This window comes from Mustela lutreola, chromosome 7 (assembly GCF_030435805.1).
Source record: "Mustela lutreola isolate mMusLut2 chromosome 7, mMusLut2.pri, whole genome shotgun sequence".
In the NCBI taxonomy this organism is placed as follows: domain Eukaryota; kingdom Metazoa; phylum Chordata; class Mammalia; order Carnivora; family Mustelidae; genus Mustela; species Mustela lutreola.
The window spans coordinates 87,830,146-87,856,760 of record NC_081296.1 but is presented as its reverse complement, the minus strand read 5'-3'; the positions used below and the strand labels follow the sequence as shown (position 1 = coordinate 87,856,760).

At 37.6% G+C, this 26,615-nt stretch overlaps 1 protein-coding gene and 1 pseudogene across 9 annotated transcripts in view; one reads left to right on the top strand and one right to left on the bottom strand.

Annotated features, from left to right (window-relative positions):
* Nucleotides 1-3,610: 3,610 nt before the first annotated feature.
* The window catches only part of HEATR5A (HEAT repeat containing 5A), a 114,729-nt gene continuing 91,724 nt past the window's right edge, over nt 3,611-26,615 (top strand). For 3 of the 9 annotated variants that reach the window (XM_059181841.1, XM_059181844.1, XM_059181840.1), the window contains exons 1-6: nt 3,614-3,775; nt 8,450-8,489; nt 18,696-18,900; nt 20,684-20,895; nt 22,127-22,235; nt 25,660-25,809. In XM_059181841.1, the coding sequence (XP_059037824.1) occupies nt 18,775-18,900; nt 20,684-20,895; nt 22,127-22,235; nt 25,660-25,809 (597 nt within the window). In that variant the 5' untranslated portion in view covers nt 3,614-3,775; nt 8,450-8,489; nt 18,696-18,774. Of the gene's footprint in view, nt 3,776-8,449; nt 8,492-18,695; nt 18,901-20,683; nt 20,896-22,126; nt 22,236-25,659; nt 25,810-26,615 lie in introns of all 9 variants that reach the window. The other 6 variants (XR_009355603.1, XM_059181845.1, XM_059181838.1 and 3 more) reach the window with 6 other exon arrangements.
* LOC131836441 (large ribosomal subunit protein eL33-like) lies at nt 16,742-17,159 on the bottom strand (annotated as a pseudogene).

Sequence of the window (26,615 nt, the reverse complement as noted above, 5' to 3'; positions counted from 1 at the left end):
AGAGCGAGAGGGAGAGAGTGGAGGGTGAAGGGCAGAGGGAGAGGGAGAGACAGAATCCCAAGCACACTCCACATGGAGCTTGGAGCCCAACATGGGGTTCAGTCTCTGGACCCTGAGATCATGGCTTGAGCTGAAGTCAAGAGTTAGACACCTAACCACCTGAGCCACCCAGGCACCCCCAAAGTCTACATTTTAAATGTCATCTTTTTCTTTAAACCCTTCATGAACCTCCCAGTAGAACTTCATAGTAATTTCTCTCTCCTTCAGATTTATAATAGTTTAGTACCTTTCTCAATGTGTATGTCTGTGTATGTGTCTGTCTGTGTTTGTGTGTGTGTCTATATATATCAAGTGGAGTAAAGAGGATGCCTAGGGGAATGCTTGACGAGAGATGGAGCGTGGGCAGAGTGATGAGGGCTTATGGACTGGGCACTGGCACAAGGTTTGGGAGCAGGGCTAAGAAAAGAAGAAAGTTGGAAGGGTGGTTTGTCACGGCTAATTTTGGAGTTTCAGAACCGTAGTGGGAAAACGCAGCATCCTCCAAAGGGAGAGATGGGTGATTTCTTAAATATAGAGGAGGTATTCAAACAAGTAAATATCTCAAGGATAATAAGATCCCGGTTTCTCTCTGTAGGTGAAAGGAGTTACAAATACGGGCGAAAATTAGAATATACTGTGTGATGCTAGATTGGAGATAATACGGTGAAATATGGTTTTTCAATATATATTGTTGGATAAAGAAATATAGTTGTAAATGTGATATATATATATATATATATATATAGTTATCTATATAGATGCACTGTAGGAATGTATAAATATTCCCTAGCCGCATCTACTGAGAGCCTGAGGAGCAGGATACTCCAATAGCACTGAGCACTCCTAGTGCTTCTAAATACCATTCTCCACTAAAAGAACCAGGGCTCCTGGATAAATGGCTGCATCTAGGTTTGGGGCAAGAAGATCTTAGAACATCTTACACTGCCAGAAAATAAGGGAGTGCTCAAACAATGATGTTGGTGTGTCAGAAGGGCACAGAATAGTGAAATATTAGTGTAGACTATGGATAGTGGGTATATGGCATATAAAACTGTTTCAAATTTTCTGTATTTTAAAAGTGTTTTATAAAAGATACTGCAAAAGAATTTAAAACACACAAAGACACAGAAACCTGTATGAATGGGGCTCCCCCAGACCAAACTTGGGATAATTTTAACGTCAAAATAAACAATGATAGAAATAGATTATGACCCATTTAATAGGAAACTCTGAATTCATATATATAAACAAATAAATTAAAATTTTGATGAGAAAATACCTAATTTCAAAGACCCTCCCCCCACAAAATACTTATTAATTACAAAGGGGAAATAAGTAACTTTATAGTGCAGAAGCCTGGTAGATACTACTTTATTAAAACAAACAATAATGAGACTAATTAAAATGTGCCACTTGATAGGATGCAATTTTTTTTTACATATTTTATATATTAATAAATAAATGTCAGAGAAAGAACACAAGCTGGGGAAACTGCAGGCAGAAGGACGCTGCTGAGCAAGGAGCCTAATGGGGGACTCAATACCAGGACCCTGGGATCATGACCTGGACCAAAGGCATATGCTTAACCAACTGAGCCACCCTGGCATATGATAGAATGCCACTGTTCCCAAACTCAAACTTCTCCATGTACCTGATGCACAGTAAGCCAACATCTTGGACATGAGTTTTGAAGCTAGCTAAGAGAGCTTTACTGTGAGAAGGGCAGCCCAAGGAGAAGGCAAGGAATTATTCTAAAGATTGCTGTGACCTGTTAAGCCTAGAGACAGCTTATATATGTTTGAGGAAGGAGGTGAATACATGAGAGGAGGGTGAGGGGTTTCTTGACACCTTGAAGGGAGGGAAGCTTGAAACAACCTGGAGGTGTGCATTCTTCTGGATAATGAGGCATGCTTTGGGACCTGGTAGGATCAGGTATGTCAGATAATTTCAAGACTAATGTTATAAGTAAGACCCCATTAGGTTTCTAAAATCAGTGGGTAAACTGGGAGTAGGAGTAGGAAAAACCAAAGTTAATGATTGCTAAGAGGTGCATAAAACAGGGGCACCTGGGTGGCTCAGTCATTAAGCATCTGCCTTCCGCTCAGGTCATGATCCCCTGGGATCAAGTCCCACATCAGGCTCCCTTCCTGGCTGGAAGCCTGCTTCTCCCTCTTCCATTCCATCTGCTTGTGTTCCCTCTCTCACTGTCTCTCTCTGTCAATTAAATAAATAAATGAAATCTTAAAAAAAAAAAAAGAGGAGCATAAAACATAAGGAACAAAACCATATGTGCAGCTAAGATAATAATGCAACTAATACAACTCTGCTTTTGCTTTCGAAACAGTTTGAGAAACCAAGCATCTGGCCTCAGAATTAGAACACAGCATTACTTCTGTGACAGTCCTGTCATAGACACTTAGCCTGATTCTAATAATAAATATACATCAGACGGATGGAAAGTGAAAGCCATTCTACAAAATAATTGGCCGGGAATCTTCAAAAGTGTCAAGGATATGAAAGTAAAGGTAAGACTGAGGAAGTGTTCCAGATTGAAAGTAACTAAAGATACATGACAAGTAAACACAATGCTTGATTCTTTTTTTTTTTTTAATTTTTTTTTAAGATTTTATTTATTTATTTGACAGAGAGATCACAAGCAGGCAGAGAGACAGGCAGAGAGAGGGGGAAGCAGGCTCCCTGCTGAGCAGAGAGCCCATGCGGGACTTGACCCCAGGACCCTGGGATCATGACCTGAGCCGAAGGCAGGGGCTTAACCCACTGAGCCACCCAGGTGCCCACAATGCTTGATTCTAAACTGAATAATTTTTTTCCATAAAAAACATTACTGGGACAATTGGCTAAATGTAATGTATCATGTAAATGTTTTAATTTTGGTAGATGGTGATTACATAGATGAGGGTGATTATTAGTAAGACACGCTTAAGTATTTAGGAATAATAGGGCATCATGTCGGCAACTTGAATAGCAAATGGTTCAGGAAAAATGTTCGTTGTCCTATAGTTGCAACATTATTGTAACCTTGAGACTGTTTCAAAATAAACACTGAAAATTATATTCAGAACGCTGAGTATACTGGAAAAACGCACTTGACTTGGAGCCAAGTGGCTGTGAATCCCAATTCCACCACTGACTCTGTGTGTGACCCTGAGTAAGGCGCTTTGTCAGGCCCCAGCGTCTCAGCTCAAAGACCAGAAGTAGCTCCACAAAGCTCTCTAGGGTCCCTTCCCTGTTTAACGTAACACCATCCACACCCACAGCACTCCCTGCCTAAATTTCTTCAGACTCCGTGCGTCTTGGCCTTCAGATGCTCCCGTGCATGCCCCTAAGGATTCTGGCTGGCGATGACAACAGACAAAAATAGTTGTGGCCAAGATCTACCTACTGCATAGCCACCGCCCCCGCCTCAATTAACTTGGGCAGCACTCTCCCCCATCGCTCTTTCGGCGGTGGAGCAATCACGCCTGCCAGAGTGGGTGCTCGATGGCTCGGCGGCCGGCTGAGGAGGCCTAGAATCGGCGGCGCGGCGCAGGGCGCGCTCCCAATCGTTGGCTCCCGCCGCGCTCCGGGCTTTCCGGCTCCGCCTCTCGCGCGCCCCTCCCGCCGCACTGCCTCGCAGTCGCCGCCGCCGGCGAGTCTCGGCGCTGCCCTGCTGTTTTGTGGAGCCGGTAACGTGGCAGGACTAGGAAGGGCACTGAACCGGTGGGGACCCCAGAAGGTGAGCAGTCTAGGATCCTGGGAGTGGAGACACTGCGGGCGCGAGGGGGGCGGTGCCCGAGCTGCCTGTCCACTGGGAGGGACATCACCCCCGGGCCTGCACGGTGAGTTGGGCGGCTTGGGGGTCCCCAGGGTGGTCGCGGCTGCAGAGTGGTGGAGGAAGCGGGGAACCTGAGTGCGGGAATGCGTGGAGGGATTAGGTGTCGTGCTGAAGGGGTCAGAACTCGCCGAGGAGGAACTGGACTGGTGCTCGGGGACGGCCGAATGGCCAGTGCGGTCAGTCTTCCTGTCCCCCGGCTCCGGGAAAGTCTGGTTTTACCGGAGCACAACAGGTAGGCGTGAACTCTGCCCGCCGGCGGGAACCCGGCAGTCCTGGCCTGTGGAGAAAGGTTGGAAGGTCGGAACCCGACTGGCCAGACCCGCCCAAGTGGCGCCCATTGCGCCCCAGGTCCCTCGGGAGCGTGGCTCCAACCCGGGCTTCGGGCGAGGCTCTCTGAGCGCCCGCACCTCACCCTCAAGGCGGGTTTCCAGAAGCGCTCTGGAAAAAGGAGTGGATACTGCCTTATACGTGAGGACTCATTTCCAGTTTTCTCCGAGAAAAAAAGCCTTTGCCGGAGTAGTATTTGATTAGTGTGAGGAAACATTTCTTCTTGCTGTACTCTCGGCCAGCGAAGCGTCATTTCGAGTGATTATCAAGTGTTTAGGAACTTTATAAAGTGCTTTATGGTACTTACTGGTCACGTAATGTATACCTCTGGCAAGTTAAGATGATTTTTATAACTGTCAAGTCAGATAATAGAAGCCAGATGATTTGAGCTCCTTCCTTAAGGATCGTAATTATACATTATTTTTATGTGCGTTTATTTATTCAAATATTCAGCACCATTTGTGTGTAGGCTTTGCAGTCTGAAGGAACTTGGAGCCTAGAGGAGATGCTGAAAGGGCGGTGGGGGGGAGAGTGTACCCACAAGTATTGTTAACTTTTGGAGAAAGTAATCTAGTGAGGTTAAAGTGTAAGAAAAGCAGAAGTCCCCTTAGAGTTGAGCATTAGATGGATGGGGAGAGAAGAATTTATCTTGTTTCATTTCCACATGTTTTAAAAATCGTGTCTTTAATAAAGTCGTTTTAGATCAACAGTGAAGCTGAGAGTTGTCTTACATTTTAATACCATCGATTTTTTTTTTCCTTAATGGGTAAGCAGACAGGGTTTATAACATAAGAATAGTGACAATTAAAAAAGTATTGGACGTTTGATTTGTCTTAGAATGCAGTTATTTTTGAATGAGAGCTATAATGTAAGAAAAGATTTCTGACAGGAGACCTGAATTTAAGTACTTTTTTTTTTTAAGATTTTATTTATGATAGACAGGGATCACAAGTAGGCAGAGAGGCAGGCAGAGAGAGAGGAGGAAGCAAGTTCCCTGCTGAGCAGAGAGCCAGATGCGGGGCTTGATCCTAGGACCCTGGGATCATGACCTGAGCCAAAGGCAGAGGCTTTAACCCACGGAGCCACCCAGATGCCCCTAAGTACTTTTGTTTTTAAGCAATGCATCTGTCTTCCATCCAGGTTTCCTTCAGAAAGGGGATTGAGGCCATTTATAACTTGTTTTTTTTTAGCCTTTCTTAATTATCTTATGAACAGAATAAAGGTTAAACTGAATTTGTTTAGGCCCCTTACTATTCTAAAATTCTTTTGTTCTAAATCCTGGATAACTAGTTTAATGACCTCTGCATTTCAAAAAGAAAAGAAAAGAAAAAAGCCTTTTTTTGGAGCTTGTATACTGTATCACTAATCTTAAAACCCTGGTATGGTTCTAATTGCACTAAATAAAATGTTTTGTATGTCTGCTTCTTCAGTAACTTAGTTATACTTATTGCCTGGATAATGCTTTTCTGTGGGTAAATATGTAGCATCTGTTTATATCCTTCTGTGTTTGTATGATATCTGTATGATGAATATATACATGTTTTTGTGTATATACCCAAAATATACCTCATTTATTTAGTACATTTTTTACATAAGTAAAATTATCAGAAAATTGAAATTACCTATTGAAACACCCAAGAAAAAAATTTTTTCTTTAATATTTTGGGAGGAGAGCTGGAAAGGAAAAAATGGAAAGAAAGACATATATATACAGAGTCCCTTCATCTTAATTCCAGTGTGGAAAGGCTCTGGAAAGTTTTTTTCTTAACTCATTTGGCAGCAAAATATAATGCAAACTGATATAAAGCCATTATAGTTATTATTTAATCCCACCTTATGTGAATATGTTTTATCTTTTGCTTCTGAAATATCAGTGAATTTGATTGCCAGAGTGTTGCCCCAGACTGTTTTGGGAGGTTAGAGGTAATAGATGGTATGTTCACTGTATTACTTGGGTGCAGCCAGAATGGAGTTGTTCCAGGGAGCTCTACTTGCAAAGTTAGGAGTATAGCTGGGGATCTGGCAGATAGTAAGAAGCAGTGTCTGTCAATAAAACCCCTTCAGTAGGACTCCACAAAGGTCAGAAATGTAGCTAAGTTCTAGGCTGGGTATTCCATAGGACATGTTTGCTGTGAGTCAGAAGTGAGAGCCTTGAGGAAGAATCAAGATGTCAGACCATAGTGTGGATTAAGGCTGATTCTGTGAATGCTAACCCTGATATAAGAGTCACAGTTTGAACGGGGAGAAGGGGGGATATTGTAAGGTACGCAGGGACTAAACCAAGAAGCCTTAAGTGACGTATTTCACAAATAGCAAATACAAGATTAGATTATTGGAAAACTGGGCAAGGATTCCTGGCCTCTGCTGATCTGGAAGAATAATGGCATCTGGTGCACTTTGCTTAGTAGTATTTAGTAGTCTCATGTTGCCCTACTTCTTAAAATGTCTCTGCTTTATTAAATAGTATTTTGGTTGCTTCCATCACCATTAGCATCCTGCTTTAACTTCTTCCTGATCTCAATGACTTTGCTCTTTCACTTTTAATATGGTGTTCTTTTCCACCCTAGCTAGAATCCAGATAACTGGATTATTAATCATGCCTAAACTAAGAATGAATAGGCTGTTAGAGATCTCTCAAGAGACTTAGATTAGGAAAGTTCATGATCTTTAAAATAATTAATTACTGTATATCCTTTAAAAAAACAAAATAAAGGGGCGCCTGGGTGGCTCCGTGGGTTGAGCCTCTGCCTTCGGCTCGGGTCATGATCTCAGGGTCCCGGGATTGAGTCCCGCATTAGGCTCTCTGCTCAGCGGGGAGCCTGCTTCCTCCTCTCTCTCTCTGCCTGCCTCTCTGCCTACTTGTGATCTGTATCTGTCGAATAAATAAATTAATTTAAAAAACCCACACAGGGTGCCTGGGTGGCTCAGTGGTTAAGCCGCTGCCTTCGGCTCAGGTCATGATCTCAGGGTCCTGGGATCGAGTCCCGCATCGGGCTCTCTGCTCAGCAGGGAGCCTGCTTCCCTCTCTCTCTCTCTGCCTGCCTCTCTGTCTACTGTGATCTCTCTCTGTCAAATAAATAAATAAAATCTTAAAAAAAAAAAAAAAAAAAAAAAAAAAAAAAAAAAAAATAAAAAACCCACACATACAAAACAAAGCAAAACAAAGAACTTTCTTTGTTTTCTTCTTACTGGAGTTGTAACTTGGTGTACCAAGTAGTGAGGTTGTTTAGATAGTTATTTTCAGATGAGTGAGATGAGAAATAAAGGAAGGATAAATTTTCTATCTTAAAATATGCCTTCTGGCACTCCTCAATGCCCAGAATGAAATCTGTCTTCCTAGAGGGAGATGGAAGAGTTGATTTGTGGAACAAAGAGTGATAAAAATTGTCAAGAATATCCAAAGACTGAACTAACACTGTTGATACTTATTGATTTACTGTCTAGATGGAAAGAATCCTTTGAAAGTTGATGTCTCTAGAAGACCTCACACTTTAACAAAAAGCCTCAAAGTACCGACATAAGAGGAGAATGAAGTGATGAAAAAGAATAATAAAATTATAGGGGGCGCCTGGGTGGCTCAGTGGGTTAAAACCTCTGCCTTCGGCTCAGGTCATGATCTCAGGGTCCTGGGATCGAGCCCCGCATCAGGCTCTCTGCTCAGCAGGGAGCCTGCTTCCCTTCCTCTCTCTGCCTGCCTCTCCATCTACTTGTGATTTCTCTCTGTCAAATAAATAAATAAAATCTTTAAAAAAAAAAAAGAATAATAAAATTATAATGATTAGATGCTTCAGTGGCTATGGCAGTACCTGTCAGTAATAGTGATTAGAGACACTTATGAAGAGACTGTATGAAGTAGTTGAAGGAACACGAACATTAAAACCAGACAGATGGAGACATTATCTTACTTTGCTTTAAATAACATCTTGACCTTGGACATGTTTCTTATTACCATTATCTGTAAAATGAGGGTAATAATAATCAAGTTTCAGTGTTAGAAGGATTAAAAGTTTCTACTTTTAAGTGAATTGTCACAAAAAATGTTAGGTCCTTCTCGGATCACTGCCTTAGAGTTGGTTTGTACTGCTGAGTTCCCCTTGCTTCCACACAACACTTTCTTTTACCCTTCAGGGATTTTCTCTTTTGTAATCTGGAATGAGAATTGGCAGAACCATTAGGACTTCAGTGGGGCCCCCGTTGGCAGCCTCCTTCAGTTAATTCTGTTTCCATCATTTTTCTCATCCCTAACAGTGATCTGCAGTACCTCAGAAAAACAGAAGAGGAAAGCAAAGTAAGTCACGTCCCTGCTTGTGTTTCTTATGCCAGTTCATAAATTTCCCCATAATTCCTATTTTCACCCTAACGTCTGTATCTCATAGGATGTGTTTTCTGTTGGTTCTTGGAGCTGTGTGCATCTGCCATTCCTGTTGGTGTGTATGCAGTGATAAGCAGCATTCTCCCCATCCCTACCAAGTTTGCAGGAAACAGTCTTGGAATCTTGCTGTACTTGATGGTTTTTCATTATATATTAAAATATGATAGTGCAGTGACTGGGCATGTTACAAGTTAGACTTTGTGTGAAATGACAATAAACATGACTTAAGTTTATTTTTATGAGAATTTGTAGTCAGAATTCTCCCCAGAATGTTTAATTTATGGCACAACAAGCTGTTTTTAGTTTGGAAGGTGTGTGATGTGAAACTTAGTTATAAGTAGGAATAACACACATTTTTATGTGTGTTATTAACCTATTACTAGGTTAATTAAAAGCATCTTTTCTTTTATTCATATTTTAGGAATAGCTAAGAGAAGATTCTGTTTATATTTAGAATATTTAATGTTAAATAATTTGATCCAAAATACTAATCAGAAATGGCTACTTTTAAGTAGGTATGATATTAATTTGTTATATAGTCTTCTAATAAAAATCCTATCATAGTATGAATAAAAAGAAGTATTTAAATTTATTGATTTATAGTATTTAATGATGTTATTGCGAAGATTGTGTTCTGTAGAACACTAGTTTCACAACATTCCCAGCTGGTCGGCGGGGAAGAAAAACATAGTGGGATGCTTGGGTGGCTTAGTCAGTTAAGCATCCGACTCTTGGTGTGGGCTCAGGTCTTGATCTCAGGGTCATGAGTTCAAGCCCCATGTTGGGTTCACACTGGGTGAGGAACCTAGAGAGGGAAAAAAAGAGGGAGGGAGGAAGAGAGAAAGAGGTAGAGTTTGGGAAGATGTCTGTAGTTAAAACACTGAGTACTATATATATACATGCCCTCCTGGTAGTATATAGTGCCCATTACCATATTGCATGTATAGAGACGCTGTATAGGAAAGAAAGGGCCAATTTGGCATTTTCTAAAAGTATTTGGTTTTAGACCTCCTCCCTGCCCCCCCACAACACATCTTCATTCTTTGGTACTACTGTTCTATAAAAACACTTCAGGAAACACTGCTTTTACCTACAGGACCCTCTTTTACTATGTAAGCTTCTGCACTGGTAGTTTTCATAATTATAAATTTTTTAAAGTAAACTCTACCCCCCAACAATGTGGAACTCGAATTTATCACCCCAAGATCAAGAGTCACATGATCTGCTGACCGAGCCAGCCAGGTGCCCCTTTAATTATAATTTTTAATGAGAATCTAATATTTGAATATGCCAAAATTTATTTTTTCTTTCAAAATTTATTTAACCATTTCTCTAATGTTGGACTTCGAATTTTCCAGTTACCACCTTTATAGGACTATAATCAACACTAATGCTTCTGATATTTTCCTTTATCTTTCTTTAACATGAATTTTCTTTTTCTTTTCCTTTTTTTTTAAGATTTTATTTATTTATTTGACAGAGAGAGAGCAAATGAAAACAGGGGGAGTGGTGGGCAGAAGGAAAGGGAGAAGCAAGCTCCGGGCTGAACAGGGAGCCTGATGGGGGTAGCTTGATTCTAGGACCCCGAGGTCATGAACTGAGCCAAAGGCAGATGCTAAACCAACTGAGCCACCCGGTCACCCCTTCTTTAGCATGAATTTTCAAAAGCAGGATGCTTTTGTCAGATAACTTGGGTATTTTTATGATTTCTGATATATTTTCCAAAAGAGTACCTCTTTGTGCTGTCACTATGAAACTATTAGGTTTTCTAAATTCTTGGTGTTAGCTTTTAAAGTTTTTGTACTTACCGTATTTAGATTTTATGTACATGTGATTTTGAGCCATTCAATTAAATTCCTTTTGGGCTTCAATCATTGTACACTAAACATTTTAAAATATATTTTTTTTATTTTTAAAAATATTTTATTTATTTATTTGATAGAGAGATCACAAGTAGGCAGAGAGGCAGGCAGAGAGAGAAAGGGAAGCAGGATCCCTGCTGAGCAGAGAGCCCAATGTGGGGATCGATCCCAGGACCCTGAGACCACAACCCGAGCCGAAGGCAGAGGCTTAACCCACTAAGCCACCCAGGCGCCCCAAAATTTTAAAATATTAACTAATAGTAACTTATTTTTATTTTTAAGGTTGTTAATAAAGAATTAGACTAAGATTAGGTTCATCCCTAATAATATCATGGGTTTGAATGTCATTGTCATTCTGCTTTCTAAAGCAGTTTCAGTTGCTATAGCTTATCTAAAAATATCAAGATAAATCTTTCTTACCCAGTTTAATAGAAGAAATTTAGGAGAGTAGTAGATGTTAATCAGCTATTAAAACCATCCATATTATAATCTAGCCTGAGTATTTTTGCCTAAAAATTAATAGTGTTAGTGGGGATTTGATGGTAGTGGTTAAATGAAAAATCCATTTATTTACAGCACCCCAACCTTTAGAGATTCTGATTTGATTGTTTTAGATTTGGCTTTGGTATTTTTTTTTAAAAGCAGCTAGAATTATGAACCACTTGTCTGCATTGTTACAGGTCTGCTATCATGATACACTTAGTTTCCTTTAATTTTAAGAACTTACCTATCTTCTTTGTGTTCTGCTTGCTATTTTCAGAACACTCCCTCTTTAATTCTTTGGACTCCTTATCCTTGGAAGAGTTAGAAGATGAAGCCAGTTTTGTGACTTACAGAAAAATGTAGGGTAAATAGAGAAGGAGCCCAAATGTAGAGTAATGACCTCTTCCCTCCCCATGCCATTTATTCTGCATATTTTGTTCCTTACATTTTCATCTAAAAATTCTGTTTTTCCTTCTCCCTCCTGTGGAAAGGCTTCCTATCAGTGAGGAAAGAGAATATCTTACTAGTTTCTTTATCCATAAAATGAGGACCAGTAGTATCTTCTTTGCTTTCTTCCTTGTGATGATTAGAGATGGTATAAGTTAAGCACCTAAAAATTTCCTGGCTCAGTGAGTAATAGCTGCTATTGCCATTGTGATTTGGGAGTCTCCTAGGAAGGTGAAAGGCATAGCCAGAAACTACAACAGCAGCCTATACATGTGTCCTCCTCATTTGTGATATTACCGAGATGATGCCGACAAATGGTACTGTGAATTTTAAAAGTTAGAAATGTAACAGAAGTTTAGTTTGTTTATTGGTTTTTAAGGGTTTCATTTTAAAAGCTTTAAAATCACTAAAAATTTGGAGATAGAGAAAAACATTATCCATGCTACTACTCTAATAATTAATGTTAAGATTTTTAAGTCATGATTTGGAAAAATGTCCGAAGAATCTCACAATTTTAAGTGATAGCCGGAGAAGCCAAACATTTTAAAGACAATAAATATAATGGAAGAAGTGCTATACCAAGAGAAAACAGTGTAAGAATAGGAGAATTAATCATGGAAGCTTTCCTGAAGGAAGTGGTCTTTTAGCTGAATTTTACTATTTTTGTAAGATTTATTTATTTATTTTAGCAAGTGTGCGCACAGGGGGAGGGGCAGAGAAGAGTCTAAAGCAGACTCTGCTGAACGCAGAGCCCGACCAAGGCTCAGTCTCAAGACCCTGAGATGACAACCTGTGCCAAAACCAAGAGTCAGGGGCACCTGGGTGGCTCAGTGGTTTAAAGCCTCTGTCTTCAGCTCAGGTCATGATCCCAGGTCCTGGGATCGAGCCCCGCATTGGGCTCTCTGCTCAGCGGGGAGCCTGCTTCCTCTCTCTCTGCCTGCTTCTCTGCCTACTTGTGATCTCTGTCTGTCAAATAAATAAATAAAATATTAAAAAAAAAAAACAAAAAAACAAAAAAAACCAAGAGTCAGATGCTTACCTGACTGCATCACTTTGGCACCCCTAGCTGAATTTTAAGATAGTGAGTCTATTTAGAAAGAAAAAAGCAAGATATTTCCGATTTGAAGATGGAATAGATACAAGATTTAAAAATTATGAAGATAAAACTGTATTAAAGAACTCTGAAATTATAAATTATAAAATTTAATTATAATTTATAATTATAAAATTACAAATATGTCAGCAGACCAACTTTAGGACTGTGCCTTCAGATACTTAAAGTACAATTAAAAAAAAAAAAGACCTCATTTTTTCTTTACCAGGGGCAGGCTCCCTTAGGCAACATTTTAAGCATGACCTAAAGCTCTCTGTAACTTATGAGTTGGTATTTTGTAACCTATAATCTTGCAAAGCCTGAATCACAGGTCAAAGAGAGTCTTAAATTAGGTCAGGAAAGAAATGCTCCAGGTTCTTTCTAGATTAATTCTAATTACTGTTTTGTTTTTTGGGAAAGGTTTGGATTTTAAGATTTATGTATGTTTCCTGAAGTGGGGGAGATTTCTGAGAGGGTTTTTTGTCGTTGTTGTTTACTTTATGCTTTTTGAACAAAACTGAGGAAACTAAAAACTAAAGCTGAATTGAAGCTATTGTGATAACTTTTAGAGAAGTGAGAGTTGAAGGAAGTAATTTGAATTTACATGTGATATATTTCAAAACTTCACACACTTGATGCATTCTGGAATTAGTTCCACTTACTGCATAATGGTTTGTTCATATTGTAAATTGGTCTTTTCATGCTCTGGAAAGAAAAACAAAGCAACAGATTCATCTTATTTTGTGTTTGTTTGTTGTTCTTTTTGATTATTGCGATTTTTTCTCTTTTCCCTCTTCACAGTGATATAATGAGTCATTTTAAGAAACTAAGTGACCAAAAGATTGATTAGGAAGACTCTTTTCCCCATAAATCTTAACTATATTTTAAATATGTTCTTATCTCTACCAAAATAAATCTTTAAACCGTATATAGAGAAAATCATGTTAACACTATCAGGACTGGCATCTGTAGGCTATTTTGTTTTGTGTTATTTTTGAAGTTGCTGAAGGTGAAGGGTGACTGGCTGGCTCAGTTGGTCGATCTTGGGCTTGTGAGTTTAAGCCCTACATCGGGTGTAGAAATTATTTAAAAATAAAATATTTTAGGGTCTCCTGGGTGGCTCAGTCAGTTGAGTCGGACTCTTGATTTCAACTCAGGTCATGATCTCAGGGTTTAAGAACAAGACCCCATCGGGATCCAAACAGGGCGTGGAGCTTGCTTAAGAGTCTCTCTCGCTCTCCTCTCCCCCCTAAAAAATATTTTAAATGAATAAAATTGTTGAAGGTGAAAAAATAAAATTCTTACAGGTGCTACACTTCTTTGCCTACACAAATTTGATGTGAACTCATCTTCAGATGGAAAATTAGCCCTTCATGATAATAAGATTAACTTCTGAAGAGGTGGTTCCTTTTTATCTCAGCAGTCAACAATATTTATACAGATGTATTACTCCAGGATAATAAAGTCACTGGTGTAAGAACACTATGCAGAATGGAGACATTAGCCTTTCTTACACTATGCCAAGCCTTTGAAGACTGAACATGATACTTAAATTGAACCATGTGAATTTGCTAATATTCAGCCATTTTTTTGAAGTATAAAAATGGCAGTTCATATAGTTCAGCTTACTAGCAACTTGGTTGTTCTTAAACATTTCCACTACACTGGTATTCTTACCAGCAGAGAGGAGTGAATTTTGGTGGGGTTGTGGTGGGTGTTGGGGGGGGGCGGTGATTTTATTAAAAGAGGTCTACAAAGGCTTGTCATGCTTCAGATTTTTCTGAAGGTTCATGTTTTATCTTGAAATACCATTAATTTTGTCTTCTAGTGCATATTATATGTGTATTTATTTTAGTATAATGTTTTAAGTTAATGTCAGAGAGGAAATGGTTAAGTAAATTTTGATCCTCCAGTATATGTATTCTGTGGGCACACTACTACGGGTATCCCACTTTGAGAGTCATGTAGTAGGACAGTACATTAGAACCTTAGGTCTAGTACACAGTGCCTGTTTTTCTCTATATAGAAGACTTCAGGGATGAAAATTATGATTGAGTCACTAGGAGTATCTGTCGTACACAAAATATGAGCAGTTATTACAAAGGAAACAAACGGTGCTTCAGAAAAATTTATGGGCTAAAATGCATTGAAGGTGTTTGTAGGCTTAGTTCAGCTAATGGCTTTGTGTTAGCAAGCATATACAATATTTGACTGTAAAGTAATATTCTTTTTTTTTTTTTTTTTTCTTAAAGACTTTACCTTATTTATTTGTCAGAGAGAGAGAGCCCAAGCAGGGGGAGCAGGAGGCAGAGGGAGAAGCAGGCTCCCAATGTGGGGATCCTGGGATCATGACCTGAACTAAAGGCAGATGCTTAACCAACTGAGCCACCCAGGCATCCCTGTAACGTAATATTCTTGTGTACCTTTTTAAAATACAGGACTAGTATCCATAACAGGTACCTGTTTATGTTTCTCCACGGGACAGCTTACTTAGGTCTGGAAATGACTGTTGTGCCATGTTTTGATTAATACTTAAGATTACATTGCATTCATGGAAATTTATAGTATATATTATGAATACCCTGAGAATTCTTTTGGTAACTTTTGTTGTATTACTAGATTCTCATATGTATTAAAATAAGGAATCTGGTGTTCATTTTTTAGGAAATAGTACAGTGATCTGTTCCATATTATCCACAAATTCTCTACATGTTCTAAGCTTTTTTTAGAAATGGCTGATTTTGAGGTATTGGAAGGACTTGATTGGATGAAAGTGGCAGTAGAGTATCTGGTGGTTAAAGCACATATTATCTAGAGTCAGACTGCTTAAGTATACATCCAAATTCATCAAGACATTAGGACTGTTACTTAGTTTTTCTTTGCATCAGTTTCTTCATCTAAAAATAGCTGGCTGTTTCTTGAACAATTTTGTGAATTTTTTGAGAAAATATAAAGCACTCATGGTAAGTGGCCAAGTGTTAGCTTTGTCAAAAATAATGGCTGGCATTACGGTGGGTAATTTTACAAATGTTTTGTTTTGTTTTGTTTTGTTTTTAAAGATTTTATTTATTCATTTGACAGAGATCACAAGTAAGCAGAGGCAGGCAGAGAGAGAGGAAGGGAAGCAGGCTCCCTGCTGAGCAGAGAGCCCGATGCGGGACTTGATCCCAGGACCCTGAGATCATGACCTGAGCCGAAGGCAGCGGCTTAAACCCACTGAGCCACCCAGGCGCCCCTACAAATGTTTTTTTTTTCAAGTAGCATATTCGTAGTTTGAAAAATTTGTTGTAATGTATGTTCACTTTTAATAAATTAATCACTCTGTAATCTCAACAGAAACATAAAAATGGAAAATAAGAGAAAATTAGAAAAATAAACAGTCTTCAGATACATAGAGTTGTAGGGTGTGGTTATATTAAAACATAACAATATATTGACTCCATTTGTATTCATCTTCCTAAAGTGAAACCTCAGGTAAGAGCAGGAACATCTGTTACTTGCAAAAAGCATTTGCTGATCCCATTGATAGTGCATATGTGGAGATCACGGGTGCATTTTAGAGTTGTGTGGTTAAATGTAGGATTACTAGTATGAATTGTCTACTTTTAGTAGTAATTTATATGAGGAATGTATTGAGGACTTTGGAGGTAACTCTGCCCTGCTTATGATCTCAAGCTTTTTACTGAATTATTTATTATTGCATTGTGTTAGCTATTTTGCTTCTTGATAGATCATTTTACACCACAATATTGCTGCTGCCTAAGGGAAAAAAAAAGTCTCTTCAGCAGTCCTAATGACCTCTAACAAGGGTAATTTGATTCTTAAGATTTTTGGTTTGCCATGGCAATTAAAAGAAATTTTCTCTATGATAGTAAGGTAATTTTTTTTTTCCTTTAGACAATCATAGATACTGAATGTACACTTGCTTTTCTCCTTCTGTATAGCTAGAATGTTTCTTCCAGAAACTGTTTCTCTAGCATTTATTAACTTTTTCCTTAATTGTGTATATTTTGGTCAGTTGGCTTCAATAATTTAAGAAAGGAAAATTTAAACAAGAATCTAAAACTTCACTTGGCTCTGTAAAAATGAATTTGTTAGCATTTTTGTTTATGTTCTTGTTCCTTAAAATTGACATTTCTGAAAAAAAGAAGAGCCTTTCCCAGATCTTCCATCTGATTTTTTTTTCTTTTTCTCTCTCTCCTTTTTTTTTTTTACAAGAGAACAAATATCTTTACATCTTTATTTATTTACTTACATCTTTATTTATTTACTTTTCATTAAGTTTAAATCCTTGAGGGATATAGTATCACATGGAATCTGTGGCCAGTGACTTTAGTAGGAGGGTTGCTTTGGAATTTGGCACAAACCATGCCACTGTTTCCATGAGCACAAGTTACTTTTCCCCAGATTACTCTGGTTTTGTTTGGTTTGCCACCTGGAGTCTTTGAGTCTTTGTGTCGTTCTTTGCTTTGTACACATAAGCACATCTGTTGCCTAGATAGAATTCAGTTTCATCTCGAGCAGAAACACCTTCAATTTTAAGAACAGCTATATGCTCCCTCTGGTTCTGGAGACCCCACTTGTAGCCACCAAAAATGGCCTTGGCCCACAACCTTCCGGACATAATTTGTCATTTTAGGAGTCCTGTTCCCAGCAGGCCTCCAGAGGCTCCAAGATGGTGGGAAGCGTCCCATTTGATTTTCTAACATATTTTCACTTGCTGGCTTCTCTATAAAAGGTTGAGTGAGATTTGTTTAGGGGAATATGAGCTATATATTTCATTTTTATAGTTTAATTACCTGCAGCATTCTATCTGTATTTCCATGCAATTCTAATTACCTGTTTCTGTTTTGCTGGGAGTTTTATAATTTATCAAATTTATTTTTGATATATTAGTGAATAAGAGTACCCATCTTTTATGTATGTAGTGCCTTCTCTGTATAATGTTCTTGATGATAGTTGTCTCTCTTGTAAGTAGTAGTGATGATTTTTTTTAAAGCCACCTTGTGTGTTTTTTGTCTTAAACTTTCCCTTCTAATTTTCCTTAATTTTTTTTAAGTAAACCCTATATCCTACATGGGGCTAAAACTCAGGACCCCAAGATCAAGAATCTCATGCTCTACCACTAAGCCAGCCAGGCACCCTGCTTGTGTGTTTCTTAATTTCTTAAATAATTTTTTCCAACTTTTTATTGTGATCTTTTAGAAAATACAGAAAAAGTGAAGAATAGTAAAATGACCGTTCACATACCCACTGTCTACATATAGCTGTTAACATTTACTGTATTTTATGGCTGATTGAGTCACTTAATTATTCAAAAATGAGTTGTAGACATGTTGCTATAAACTTGAACACGATCCTTCTAAACATAAAAAATTCCGTAATCAAGATGTCATCTTATAAATCTGTGTTTGTGTGTGTGTGTGTGTGTATACACTTACATGTTATTTATATCCTGGAAGGTATATGCCCAGGACATACTCATGAATTTAAAAAAACAAAACTAAGCAGAATCTACTCTGTCTTTTTTTGAGTATTTGCTACAGCAGAAATGAAGGCTGCTTTGGATTTGGGTCAGAGCAGATATGATCTTTATTGCTACAGATCCTGGACAACATCCATCTAAGTGTCTTGAAAACAAGGACTTTGCTTTCACAGGGCTCACAGAGATAGGACTATTCTGGTTGAGATGAGGCTTTTTGCTAAAACTCCTAGCCTCAAGCTATATGCAGTATCTTTATTAGGCTGAGGAAACAGATGCTAATAGGAATAAGTCCTTCAATTTCAAAATCCAGGTAAATGACAGGACCAGGCAGAAGTCAACCTTTATAGAATTTTAGTAGGTCTGGATAGTTGATCATTTATTGATATGTACCTGTGACCCATTTTATTTTAGTAAAAGGATATTTATCCTACAAAGAAAATTAAAAATCGAATCCTTAGTAGCCTAACCTAAAAATTTTTAGAATTTTAATGGAATGTCTCTTCTGTTTAGCACATTTTTTCATATGAATATCAATGATACTTTTTCTGCTTTGCCTGTCTGCTTTCCAAAAACTGAGTCAAAGGTAGATTTTGTATCATTGTTAAGAGTTCAGTGTTGGGATTTCCCAGTTTCACCCAGTTTATAATTTATAAAAACTATCTCCCAATTTAATTATACTTTGTGCTTTCTGTGGAAATTTCCAGTATTAGAATTGCCTTCCTTTTAAAATATGTTCTTTTCCTCTATTACAGGTTTTTTTTTCTTAGATATATTGACTGAAGTTTAATGAGAAGAATTGTGACCACCAGCTAGGAGAATTTTCGGCAAGGAATGGAATTAGCTCATAACTTACTGCTGAATGAAGAAGTGTACAATCAACTAGGTGAAGTTCAGAAGGCAGAGTTTATTTTTGACTGGTTGAGCTATTTGGAGAAGCTCTTGCTGGCAACCAGCAGGGTGGGTAAAATTGCAAAAACTTCTTAGTGTTTTTTTAAGTGCCAGATGTTGTGTAGGTCGTTCGGTTTGCTTTTCTAATTTCATTCAGAATAACCTAAATTAGCTTTCAAATGCTAGACCCTGTTAAGAGTTTATAATGATTATGGACATTGAGGAGGGGGTGAGTGCTGTGAAGTGTGTAAGCCTAACGATTCACAAACATGTACCCCTGGGGCCAATAATACATTATATATTAATTTAAAGAAAAGTTTATAATGAAATATTACAAGAAGTCTATTCTTTCAAAACAGGAAGAAATCAATGTTTTTTATATTACTTTAAAAATATATAAAAAGGGGAGCCGGGATGGCCTACTCGGCTAAGCATCTGCCTTCAGCTCAAGTCTTGATCCCGGGGTCCTGGGATCAAGCTCCACATCAGGCTCCCCAAGCAGGGAGCCTGCTTCTCCCTCTACCCTTTCCCTCTGCTTGTGATATCTCTCTAATAAATAAATAAAATCTTTAAATATATATATACAAAAATATAAAAAACTAACTATAAACCACATTCTATTAGATTTCATTTTCATTATTTTCTTCACTTCATATGCATGAAGTACATGAAGCCTTTGTGTAATATATTGCTAAATATTGTAAGGGAGTTTCACTTTTAAAAAGTTGTGAGCTTTTGGGTGCCTGGGTGGCTCAGAGGGTTAAGCCGCTGCCTTCGGCTCAGGTCATGATCTCAGGGTCCTGGGATCGAGTCCCGCATCGGGCTCTCTGCTCAGCAGGGAGCCTGCTTCCTCCTCTCTCTCTCTACCTGCCTCTCTGCCTGCTTGTAATCTCTCTCTGTCAAATAAATAAAATCTTTAAAAAAAAAAAAAAAAGTTGTGAGCTTTTTACAGAGAATATAAATTTAAAAGTCCTTTAGTAAACATATTAACTCTTAGGCTTATGAAATAATTTCCCCCCCAAAAAACCCCAAATCATTCATACTTTCAGCTACATTCAGCAGTTAACATTTTATCATATTTGATTGACTGATTTACTGAGCCATATGAGATGGTATTGCACCTTAAATACTTCTGCATACATCTACTAAGAATGAGGATATTCTTCTACGTAGTAAGTGACACCATATGTAATACAGAAATGGTACAGAGACACTACTCATGGAGAAATTTAGAATTTGACAAGACAAAAATCCGTATACTAATAAATAGTTTGTTGTGGAAGCTTATGCTGTAGTGAGCATCTGAATACCTTTACTATTATAATGGTATTCTGTACTCCTTTATCAGAAAGTAGACAAGTAAAATGGAATAACATTACTGGCATTTAGATGCATAAGTTTACAAAAAGAAAATTGCACTAAACTTAGAAAAAGATCTGAGTAACGCAGTCCTTCATTTCAAGGTCAACTCATGATAGATTATAGGTTGCTGCTTATTTATACAGATATGTATGGGGGAGAGACTTAATAACAAAGAGCCTCTGGTTTAAGTACATATTTGCTCTACCTTTCAATAGAAGAAAAAGGATATAGAAGAAATAGAACCCTTATCTTTCTTCACAGAGACTCCACTGTATTGTGGCCCAGAAATTACTTTTTGGAGATACCTGCAGGGCCGCAAACTACCCTGTGTGGCACAATGACTACACCACCAACTTACTTGTAATTTTTAGTCAAAATAATTTTGTATTTTTCTGGAGTTTTTAATTCTTAAATATATGAAAGAAAAATCGTATTAAAAGATTACATGTAATTATATTGACTTGGAATTCTTTGTTATGTTCCTTTCTAGAGTGATGTGAAGGAGAAACAGAAGACTCTTGTTGAACAGCTCCTATCTTTGTTGAATAGCTCCCCAGGGCCTCCTACCCGCAAACTCCTTGCTAAAAATCTAGGTGTTCTTTATAGTATTGGTGACACATTCTCTGTTTACGAGACAATCGATAAATGTAATGATCTTATTCGTAGCAAAGATGATTCTCCAAGTTATCTTCCCACAAAACTGTAAGTTAAATATTAAAACTGAACATAAAGTAGTGTTTCCTTGTTGAATCATTTTTCTAAAGAAACCAAACTACTTGATAATTATTTTGAAACTGAGCACAAATTATTTTGCTCATTTTTTAAATTTACCTTTAAAAAAAAACATTTTCCCATTGGTTGAGAGACTATTCTAAAAAATATTTTAGACATATTTGAAGTCTTGATTTAGGAAGGAAAACTGTCTTACTAAAAATGTAGTAGCTGGAGACCCATAAATGTAGTACACAAACTGGTGGTTGCCAGAGTGGGGGATAGGGAGAGAGTTAAGTGAAATAGGTGAAGGGGATTAAGAGGTACGAACTTCTATTTATACAAACAAGTAAGTCATAGGGATAGAAAGTACAGCACAGGGACTATGGTCAATAATACTGTAATAACATTGTATGATGGCAGATGGTAACTACACTTGCTGTAGTGAGCATTTTGTAATGTTTATAATTATTGAATCACTATGTTGTGCACCTGAAACTAATATATGTCAGCTATTAAAAAAGAAGTGTTTTAAGGATAAATACAAAAAAAGTCTTAGCCGTTGAGTGTTTAAGAAAAAGGTATTTTGAGTTCTTCACCTCTTGGGTTTTCTTTTAATTTATTAGCTCTTAGTAGTAAAAGTTAATAGTAAGTACCATATAGAAATATACTCTTCTAAGCTCCTAAAAAGAACAGCTTAGTTTCTTTCTCTATAGGATTCAGTTCATTTTTTTGTCCGTTATTTTAGAGAAAGTCATTTGCCATGTATGGTTCCACAGTAGTAATTTTACAGAAATTTCTGTTGATCTAATTTTTAGCTTATAACAGAATGTATTTTCCCAAGAAGTTTTCAGACTTCAGACTTGATAAGAATATTATTTCCTGTTTTTCTTACCTTGCATCTTTAAGATTATCTTTGATTAGCCAATATATGCAGGTCAGTTTCATGGAAAATTATTTTATAAAAAGAATTTGGGGGAATTGAATCTTTGGGCTGAGGTTTTGCTTATTTAAAGACCCATTTTTTAAAAAAATTGTTATGGGAAGTGTAATTACCTGGTATTCATGCATGCATCATACCTTAGGATTTAATAATTGAATAGATTCTGGGCAGTTTTATACTTTAAAAGTAAAATTAAATAGTCACTTTTACATAGGCTAAGATTTTTTTGATTCCTGTTTTTTCACTCATGATTAATTCCTAATCTAAATGTTGTTTCAGTGCTGCTGTGGTATGTTTGGGTTCCTTGTACAGGAAGTTGGGTAGAGTACTGGTTAACACCTTTACTGATACAGTGGGGAATATTCTTAAAGCTATGAAGAGTGCAGAGGTGAGTAACCACAAGTTCAACCAAAGATTAAAAAGATAAACTATAATTTTTATTGTATCAAAAGAAAAAGAATAAAAAGTATTTTATGGTTTTGTGTTTTATGGTTTCTTGAGCCAACAGAAGTGCTTTACCTCTGGTAAGCATACATAGGTATGTATATAAATATATCCATAAATATTTCCTAGAAATATTTCTAGGAGATGTACATATCTCTTTTGTATTTTAAATCTTTATTAGAAAATTAGTAATACAATTTACAATTTTGGATAAATCCAGATTGGCAAAAGCTTCAAGTATTTCTCTGGCAGACCCATCCCTGCTTCATCCTCTCGCATCACCTTTTCCCCTAATACTAGTATTACAGCAAGTGCTTGTCAACAAGGATCCAGATACATAGTTGGTAACAACTGGGTACCTGATGGTTGGAGTGGTATTCTACCAGAACAGAAAAGAGTAAGGAATACAGGCAGGTTGGGAAAGAGCATCGAGGATATAAGTATGACCAGGGTATGGTTGACCTTTTAGTTGTCAGAGGAATATATTCTCAGCCTTAGCCTTATTGATTTGTGATCATTTACCACTGTGGAATACCCTTTGTTTTTGTAACTGTCTCTTCATTTGTCTTCCAAGATACTGTAATTTCTTGCCAACTATAATTTCACTAATTTTTTTTTTTTAAGATTTTATTAGTTATTTGAGAGAGAGAGCATGTACATCCAGGAGGAAGGGTGGAGGCAGAAGGAGAAGCAGGCTTCCTGCTGAGCAGGGAGCTGATGGGGGTGTTCCATCTTTGGGATGGACTTTGGGATCATGACCTTAGTTGAAAGCAGATGTTTAACTGCCTGAGCCACCCAGGTGCTCCTCACCAATCATTTTGAAATTAAAGCATTTGTATATGTGTTTATCAAACATTTTAAATCTGTCATCCCTAGTATTTAAGGATAACTCAACACCTTTTTTTTTTTTTTAAGATTTTATTCTTATTTATTTGACAGAGAGAGACATTGAGGGAGGAGGAGTGGAAGAGGGCAAAGCAGGCTTCCCACCGAGCAGGGGGCTTGACATGGGACTAAATCCCAAGACCCTGGGATCACCACCTAAGCCAAAGGCAGACATCTAATGACTGAGCCACCCAGGGGCCCCTCAGCACCTCTAAATATAAAAACAACATTCTAGTTCTTGTTCTGACCTCACCTAGAGGAGAAGTCTAGAAAACAGCTCTGAAATAATTTTTTAAAATGCTATCTAGTTGCCCACACATTAAAAAAAAAAAAAAAACTATTTATTTATTTTAGGGGGGAGAGAGAGAGAACGTTTGTGCACCTGCATGCACAAGTATATGCAGTAGGGTGGGGCAGAAGGAGAGGGACAGAGAAACTCCAAGCAGATTTTATCCTGAGCAAAGAGCTTGACACAGAGTTTGATCCTGAGACTCTGAGATAGATTATGACCTGAATTTGAAAGTTCATATATAAAATATGATAAATTTCGAGAAAAATGTAACTGATTTGGGGTGCCTGGCTGGCTCAGACAGTAGAGCACACAACTCTTGGTTTTGAGTTCAAGCACCATGCTGGGTGTAGAGATTATTTAAAAGAAAAAAAATTAAAAAAAAAAAAAAAAGAATGTAGCTTATTCAAGATATTTCAGAAGTTAAGTCCAAACAAAAAACTAGTGATCGAATCCAGTTAGTTCTAAGCAGTGTTTTGCTAGAAAACTGAAGAAAGTGATTCAGCAGAAGAGATTGTTAACATCAAAAGAGATTATAGGGCACCTGGGTGGCTCAGTGGGTTAAGCCCCTGCCTTCGGCTCAGGGTCCTGGGATAGAGTCCCGCATCGGGCTCTCTGCTCAGCAGGGAGCCTGCTTCCTCCTCTCTCTACCTGCCTCTCTGCCTGCTTGTAATCTCTCTTTGTCAAATAAATAAATAAAATCTTTAAAAAAAGAGATTATAAAATTGGGTTTTACTTAAAAGAAAATGTTTGTAAGAACTTTTATCTGCTGAGGAATGGCCATTTTAAACTTTTTTTCCCTGGGTGCCTGCGTGGCTCAATTGGTTAAGCGATGGCCTTCTGCTCAGTTGATGAACCTAGAGTCTTTGGATCAAGTCCCACACCCAGCTGCCTTCTTGACAGGAAGTCTGCTTCTCCCGCTGACCTCTCTCCTCTCATGCCCTCTCTCTCTCTCTCTCTCTCAAATAATAAATAAATAAACTTTTTTTTCCCACTTAACTCTCTTAGTTAAGCTATAATCTTTTTAGGCCTCATGGTTAATGGGATTACTCTTTAAGTCTCAGAAATTTTCAAGTTATTGCTGAGGATTTTATTTCCTGCTATTTTTTATCTATATGACTTAGTAGATCAGGTACTACAACAAGTTGGAGATGACCAAAGAGCTCCCACCTTTGATTCATGCCCTTCAGTAATAGACATCATAAAGTTGGGATAAAAAGAAAGTTCAGAAGTTTCACCTTGAGACTCAATTGGTTATGTCCACCTATTAATTACTCATTTTGTGCTCCTTTGGGCAAAGAAAATTAATAACATTCCTATGAAAATGATACTTGATGTTGATCTTTGTCTTCCCCCAACTTTAGTTATCTTTAAGTTATCTTTACTGGCCTTAATTTCCTGGGATATAGAAATCATTTGGGGCATTTATTAAAATATCAGTAGTATAAGCAGCAACTGTTATTTGAGTATTTCTATGTACCAGGCACTGCGGTAAATGTTTTCCCCACAAGGACTTACTTACTTCTCACACTGGCTCTGTGGGGTTCATCTTATTCTCATTTTATAGATGGAGAAATAAGTAAGAACAACTTAAAGTCACACAGGTGCTAAGGATCAGAGCCAAGATTCAGCCCCAAGTCTTTTTAAGTCCAAAGCTCAGCCTTTTGTTCTCTGAGTTAAGCTACTCAGCCCAATGAATGCTAAAATATTAATGGCTATAAAATCTTTTGAGCATTTACTATATGTCAGGCCTTATTCTCAGCATTTTGCATATAGTAACTTGTTTGATCTTCACAACAACCTGTGAGGTGGATATATCCGTTTAAATGGTGAACGGTTTTGCCCAAGGGTACCTGACTGCCAGAAGCTGACCACTTACCATGTTACCTCATTAATAGCGACCATTTATTGAATGCTTAACAACATGCCAGCCTTGTGCTAGGATTTTTTAATATAATTTCACCTAATCTTCACATCAACCCTTCGTATTTTGTTGAAATAATATGTAGACATACCACTTTTCAAATGGTGAAACATTTCATAAAATAACAACTGTTAATGTTTCTTGATGTTAGATGGGTTGGTTAGTGTATACAGATATTGAAGTATTTCACTAGTATATGAGAGAAATTGTAATGCTTAATGCTACTTTTCACAGTTAAATTTTTTTTCTTAAATTTTTTCTTTTTGGTAGTCTCAAGGTCGATATGAGATTATGCTTAGTCTGCAAAATATATTGAATGGACTAGGAGCTGCTGCTACACCTTGCCACAGGGATGTTTATAAAGCTGCTAAATCCTGCTTAACAGATAGATCCATGTCTGTTCGTTGTGCTGCTGCAAAGGTAATATGGTCTAATAAGCAGAATTTCTCAAAATAAATATAAAGAAAATTAAATTAGTATCCCTGTTAATAGGTACATGATCTCAGAGTATAATCTTGGTAGTTAGCCCATCTTACTTTAGCATAGGAGGAAACTGAGGTCCGGAGAGTTGTATGAATTTCCCAAGGTCCTCCAGACTTTGTTGGAGGGTGGGGAATTCTGGTTACCAGACTCTGAGTATTTCTTTCACTCTACTATGCTTCCTTTCTATAGTTTTATAACCTGAAGTTTACATGTAAAATTTATTTTATTTGAGAGTGATTTGTTTTTATCACGCCTTCTTTTTCTTTTTTTTTTAAGTCTAAGATTTAGGTTTTGATATTTTAATTTCTTTTGAATATGTCACTTTTTGCAAGCTAGGAAACAGAAGCAAAATAAGGCAGTTTAGTCCTCCGCAGATCTAGGCCAAGTCTTGTGATCTTCAGAATTATCATGGCCTTCCTAATATAGTTGGTCAGATAGGACAGTAGCGTTGTTTATGTTATAATTATTCTCACAACTGCTCCTAGCCAACAGATTGGTTCTAACCTACTTAGAATGGGTTCTCCTCCCATCCTCTTTGGACACATTGTTTTATAAAGTATAATTTTTATGACTTTTAATAAGTATTCATTTGTTGTCTCTGCAATCATTATTTAGATACTTTGGATTTGTATATAATTTTTGTTAGAGCTGGATAGTTTCTATAACTTATATAGATCTGAACCTGACATTTACATTTTATTTTTCATTAATGTCTGTGGTTTTTTTTGTTTTGCTTTGTTTTG